The sequence below is a fragment of the Medicago sativa genome, chromosome 4 (assembly GCF_051527215.1).
Source record: "Medicago sativa cultivar Bolivia chromosome 4, Bolivia_mono, whole genome shotgun sequence".
In the NCBI taxonomy this organism is placed as follows: Eukaryota; Viridiplantae; Streptophyta; class Magnoliopsida; order Fabales; family Fabaceae; genus Medicago; species Medicago sativa.
In genome coordinates, this window is record NC_140752.1 from 55234683 (window position 1) to 55240682 (window position 6000).

General features: G+C 31.5%; 1 protein-coding gene across 1 annotated transcript; it reads left to right on the plus strand.

The window, feature by feature from the left end:
• Nucleotides 1-628: 628 nt before the first annotated feature.
• LOC146929953 (putative pectinesterase 29) lies at nt 629-3674 on the plus strand. The gene is made up of 5 exons (XM_085708262.1): nt 629-855; nt 1684-1834; nt 2009-2197; nt 2345-2586; nt 3509-3674. The coding sequence occupies exons 1-5, from the start codon at nt 632-634 to the stop codon at nt 3672-3674; spliced, it is 972 nt and encodes a 323-aa protein (XP_085564388.1). The 5' UTR covers nt 629-631.
• Nucleotides 3675-6000: the final 2326 nt, after the last annotated feature.

Consider the following 6000-nt stretch of genomic DNA (forward strand, 5'->3'; position numbering starts at 1 on the left):
AGATATTTTGACTTAGATTAATGATATTTTAAAATCTTATACATAAAATTAAAGAAGAAATAGCACTCTAAACATGCACGTAATAAAGTTTATGATATTTTGCCTTAAATTAATGATCTTTAAATTGGCAATAGAGGAACATTTAAAGGGAATAAAGTTTAAAGAATTTTTTTAAAGAGACTTAAACTAAAAATATGTATATTAAGATGGATATAAAAAACAAATTAAGCCATTGTTTATACATAAGAAAATTATGATGTATGCAGTTATTATTGAGATTAATTGTTCTTATTATCCCATTGATCAAGGAGAAGGAGATGGAATAGTGTCTGCCTAATTCATCCAGTTTATTTTTTATTTTTTTTTATAAATATTTCCACGTTTATGCATTTATATTTACTATATGCTACTATTAGGAAAATTATGATGTATACAATTATTACTGAGATTCAGTGTATTGAATAGCCATCGATCAAGGGAGGGAGAAGGAGATAATTTCTGCTTAATTTTTCCAAGTTTATGTCTATATAAAGTGAAAAGGTTCTTCCTAATGATACTCACACTAATCACTCAACACAGATCTTAGTAAAAGAAAAAAGAAAAAAAAATACTCAACTATTGATCAACTATAATGGTGTTGTCTACTCGATCAATGGTTTTCCATGTTATCCTATTCATAGGTTATTGTTTTTGTCTTGGTAGAGCCATTGATTGTGGTGGAAATCTTGTTGCAAAAACCATTATTGTTGATCAAAACGGAAGAGGAATATTCAAAAGGATTCAACAAGCCGTTGATTCAATAAAGCATAACAATGATCGCTGGATTAAGATTCAAATTATGCCCGGAAAATATAGGTAAGTTTTTTTTTTATTTGTGTGTGTTTTTTTTGTTCCTTGCAGAAATGCATATATTGTTACTTGTAAAGTCCACAAGATTCAATAAAGCATAACATTTTTTTATCAAACTCCCTTAAAAAGTGTTTATATGGACGTTTAATATTATGTTGGTATGTCAAAATCCACCGCTCTTGAAATTATGGTTCATGAGTGTGTTATTAAATCTTGATTTGAAACTAAATTGATCTATTACTTGATTTATAATATTGTTAATGAAATATCTATAGTTTGAATTGAATTCAAAAACTAAAAGAAGAGAATGTGAGTGATTAATCATGTTTAATGTCATATGCACTACCTACCACCTCAATGTTAAATAGTCCAAAAGAGCCTCCATAATGAAGACACTCATTTTTTGTACTTAAATGAGCCCCACATATACACATTAATTTATAATTTTTTTAATAGTAGTACCTAATAAACACTCAATCCTTAGTGTGAATCTGGATCATCCAGATCTCCTTTTCTTGACTTTGAATGCATGTGGTAAACATAATGGATTACCAAGATCTCGCTTCAGAAAAATGTCACTGGAGAGGATCTATACCCGTCTTAAGTGAGATCTTGGTCTTATAAAACCCTAAATAATTTTCTCACCAATAGGGTACCTAATAGGTATCAAGTCGTACCAATTGAAAATTCTTATAAGACCCCAAACAATTTGACAATTTTTTTTTAAGTTATTAAAAACCGAAAAATAGTCTTGAAAAAAGAAAAACCAAACATATGACAAATTTATTTTACATTCTTATCATGTTTTTTTTTTTATTATTTTTTATTGTGTAGGGAAGAGATTTCTATTCCATATGACAAGCCATGCATAATTTTAAAAGGATCCGGTAGAAGAACCACTACAATTTATGGTGATGATATCCAATCAAAAGCAATATTCACTTCATCTCCACCTAACGTGGTTTTGAGTGGTCTTACAATTGAGGTAAACACAAGAAAGCAACAATTTTTCTCTTCAAAGAAATGTTGCTAAATTAATTGTTATATAGGTTTATTGTGTTGCTTGAACCTTCAACATTCTAATTACAATTTTTTTAAGTTTTCTCACTAAGCAATATTTTAATAACTTGCTATGTAATTAATTGTTGTGTAATTGCAGAACACACATGGAAGTAATGGAAAGGCAGTAGCTGCTACTATATTCGGTAATAATTCAGCTATCTTTGATTGTAGTTTCTTGGGTTATCAAGACACTTTGTGGGATGCATTGGGACGTCATTACTATAAGAATTGTTATATTCAAGGTGAAGTTGACTTCATCTTTGGTCAAGCCCAATCTTATTTTGAGGTAATAACAATAATAATAATAATAATAATAATAATAATAATTAAAATACATATTTAAGATTTTTATATTTTATAATTTCTATATTTTTTTACTTTGTTTTTAGAATGAAACAATGAAGGTTTTTAAATCGTTTTTCGTATATTGTAGGATTGTGTGATAAACGCAACACAAGGTCATGCTCAACCTGCGGGTTTTATCACAGCACAACGTAGGTATTCATCAACCGAATCAACAGGTTTTGTTTTTAAAGGAGGGCGTGTTGAAGGAATTGGTAAAGTGCATCTTGGAAGAGCATGGGGTCCTTACTCTAGGGTTTTATTTTGGGGAACACACCTTTCTGCAGTGGTACTCCCTCAAGGATGGAATGCTTGGAATTACCAAGGACGAGAGTAAGTTTTATGGATTTAATGCATTTAAAAAAAGGGTCATGTCAACGGGTGTTAACTAGTTAAGAAAGTTAAAAAAACGTTTTTGGTACACTAGTTAAGAAAGTTAAAACAAGTGCGTTTTTATTGAAAACAACAACATTTTAACTTTTCAATTTGATTCACAAATGCGTTTAAATCTCAATCGGGGTTTATTTGGAGATTAGGGTTTTGTGGGTTGAAGGGGAAGTTGTTGAAAATGGGGGTTTGATGAAAGGGGAATTGATATGGGTTCATGATTGATAGACAAGGTTAAGGGTCATGGTTTGTTTAAATGGAACTTTTATTCTCAACCCTCTCTACTTTTAATCTAAAAGTTAATAATCTTTGCTTTCATTCTCATATAAAAAATCATTCTCATTGTATATGTCCCTTTTGTACCTATTAATCAAATGCTTTAGTATATAGCAAGATTAACTAAGTTGATTTATCTCTAACAATAATTTATATATATATATATATATATATATATGTGTGTGTGTGTGTGTGTGTGTGTGTGTGTGTGTGTGTGTGTGTGTGTGTGTGTGTGTGTGTGTGTGTGTGTGTTAATTTTTTTTTCGTTGTTTTAACCTTTTGGCTTATATACCATTTGTTGAACGTTTATATTTTTCTTCAAGCAATAATACTCTTTTTTTTTTGGTCAATTAAGTAGTTTAGTGATAAGATATTCACTCTATATGGTGAATAAATAAGAAAATTGGGTTCGAACTCTGACTCTTACCTATTACATGCAATGTCTCTATCAATTGAGCTATGCTCACGGGACTTCAAGCAATAATACTCTAGATGATTAATTACAAACTTATTTCTTTTTTAATATATATATTTTTAGTAGACAAGCCCTTTGATGTCTTGTATAACCAATGTTAATTCATAAACGATGCAGGAACAACTTCATGTATGCAGAAATAGATTGTACAGGACCAGGGGCCAATACTACAGAACGTGTTAAGTGGGAGAAGAAGCAGCACAAAGAAATAAATTTAAATGAATATTCTTTATCATCTTTCATAAATAAAGATGGATGGCTTGCCCACATACCAAAATTATAAAGGATATGATTTTCTATTAAGAAGTCTTTAGATGAGAGATTATTACAATATTATTAGGTTATCAATAAAACAGTGGTAGGAATTTTGCAATTAGGGCAGGGATGAATTTTTCTTCTGTTTACAAATCTTGCAGCAATTTTGTACCTATTAATCAAATGCATTATTATATAGTAAGATTCACTAAGTTGATTTATTATGCCTAACAATATATGAAGAACAATTGAAAAGCAATTTTCTATTGCAAGTTTTGGACTTTAGAGACACATTCTATCTGTACTGTCTTGTTCACCGTTCACATTGCTAGATGTGCATTTTGTTTAATAATTTGCCAAGATGAATCTTGATAACTGCAAAAATGTACATGATAATTTTTCTTCTCAAAAAAATTATTAAAACAGTCGTAAGTTCAATGTAAACAAGTGATGGATGAGTGGTGGATTCTATAAAAGAAAATGTTGGTATAAGTGGTCAATCAAAGATATATTTTTCTCATCCTTATAATTCATTATCATGAATTTGCTTCTCAATTTCAATCGGTACGTTTCCTAGTGTAATGCATACCATGAATCATATCATATGACGATACAAAAGAACGTTATTTTGCTGTTGGATTTGATTTAGATAGGTCAACTTTTTTGGGAAAATATCTTGGTAAGCCCTTGTTAGGAAGAAATAAAAAAAAAATCTGATTATCTAGACAAAGAATATTAGTCAAATTAAACTTGTAGCTTGGAAGGCTAAGCAGATTTTTTTTTCTGTTGGTCGGGGGTTACTCTTTGTAAAGTAGTTATAGAAATTATGTGTATCTATCTTATGATGTCCAATTTTATTCCCAAGAATTCCCAGATGTTTTGATGAAGGAGTCTATCCGATCACTTCACCCCTTTCGGCTTCGTGTTTGGACGGTTGTGTACCGCCATAAGAAATAATGACCATAGGATTGTCTTAAAAGACTAGGGAGATCCACCACGTGCCCGCCATGTGGGTGCGAAACAGTGTCCATAAACATTGTTTCAAGCACTCATGCACGGTGCATGTATCTTCAGGCACGAGGCGCGTGAGGGCGAGAAAAAACAGCTGCGGGTTTGGGGAAAAGTCCAGTTTTTCAACCGAAACCCAACTGAAAATTTGCCTATAAATTCAAGAGTTTTCATCCAAAATTTCTCATTCAAAACTTGGCGGTTCAAGAGGAAGGAAAGCGCTCGGAGCATCAATAGAGGAGTCTCTCTTCAACCTTTGTTTTTAGATTTCTTCTGTAATTTGTCTTTAGTTACCATGAGTAACAAAACATCTCTTGAATAGGGTTCTTCCTTTAGAAAAAAAAAAATCTATCGAGAATGGTTCTAAAATGAACATTTTTTTGTTTGTTGGATCAAATTAATTCATTTCTTTGTATGCAAAAGGATAAATATGTTTCACCAATTCTAAGGCGTGTGACAATTAGAGATTTTGATTCAACATAGAAATATGCTATCAAATTTATGTTGGTTTACTTTATGTTGCGTATAAACTTTATTGTTTCCCTGTAGTAAGATAGGATTACGCCTATCCATTTAATCTACTAGGAACATGTGACCGCATGTGGATCCCTGTAGGATTGACGACCCTATACCTCGTATAGCATGCGTGGCTGTTAGGATGATTGAGGAGCAACTTAACATATGGAGGGATGTTATATCCCACCGAACTAATCACTTAAGTAGGAACCTTATCTCATATCTGATAATTTCTTACATTAATCCAACAAAGAAGTCGAGGGGATTCGAAGAATTCTAATCACCGTTAAAATTTGTAATCAAAGACCTTTTAATTTTCTGTAATCAACTTAACTGCAGGGCCAGCCATAGGCCGCGAGTGCGACAGCCTACGGCCCATGCCGGTAGGGGGCCCAAATTTTTTTTAAGGAAGGGGGCGTATATAGAAATATTTGATTTGTGGGGAGATATATATATAGCAAAGTTCACTGAAAGGCCCCAAAGGATAACTGATGATGGCTTGGGCTGAAGTCTGCTAATGTTTTTGGCCCTTTTGATGCAATTTGCTATATATACCCCCATATAGCACAAATATTTCTATTTACACCCTCTCTATAAAGAATTTTCGTTGTTCTTAATAATGTGCCAAAAAAATTTATTATCGAAGAAATTAGTGATATTTTTTTGGCTCCTTTGTTCTTAATAATGTGGTTCATTAATATTAAAAATATTGGTCATATTTATTATCCAAGAAATTGAGATAATTTTCATAAGAAAACATATTATATTTTAGTTGAAAATGGGCCAACTAGAGAAATTAATTTTAACCTTGTCTTTCAAAGGTTAAAAAA

Coding starts and splice junctions, on each gene's coding strand:
- LOC146929953 (XM_085708262.1), top strand. CDS start 632: ATGGTGTTGTCTACTCGATCAATGGTTTTCCATGTTATCCTATTCATA. Junction 856..1,683: donor ATTATGCCCGGAAAATATAG/GTAAGTTTTTTT, acceptor TTTATTGTGTAG/GGAAGAGATTTCTATTCCAT. Junction 1,835..2,008: donor TGAGTGGTCTTACAATTGAG/GTAAACACAAGA, acceptor GTGTAATTGCAG/AACACACATGGAAGTAATGG.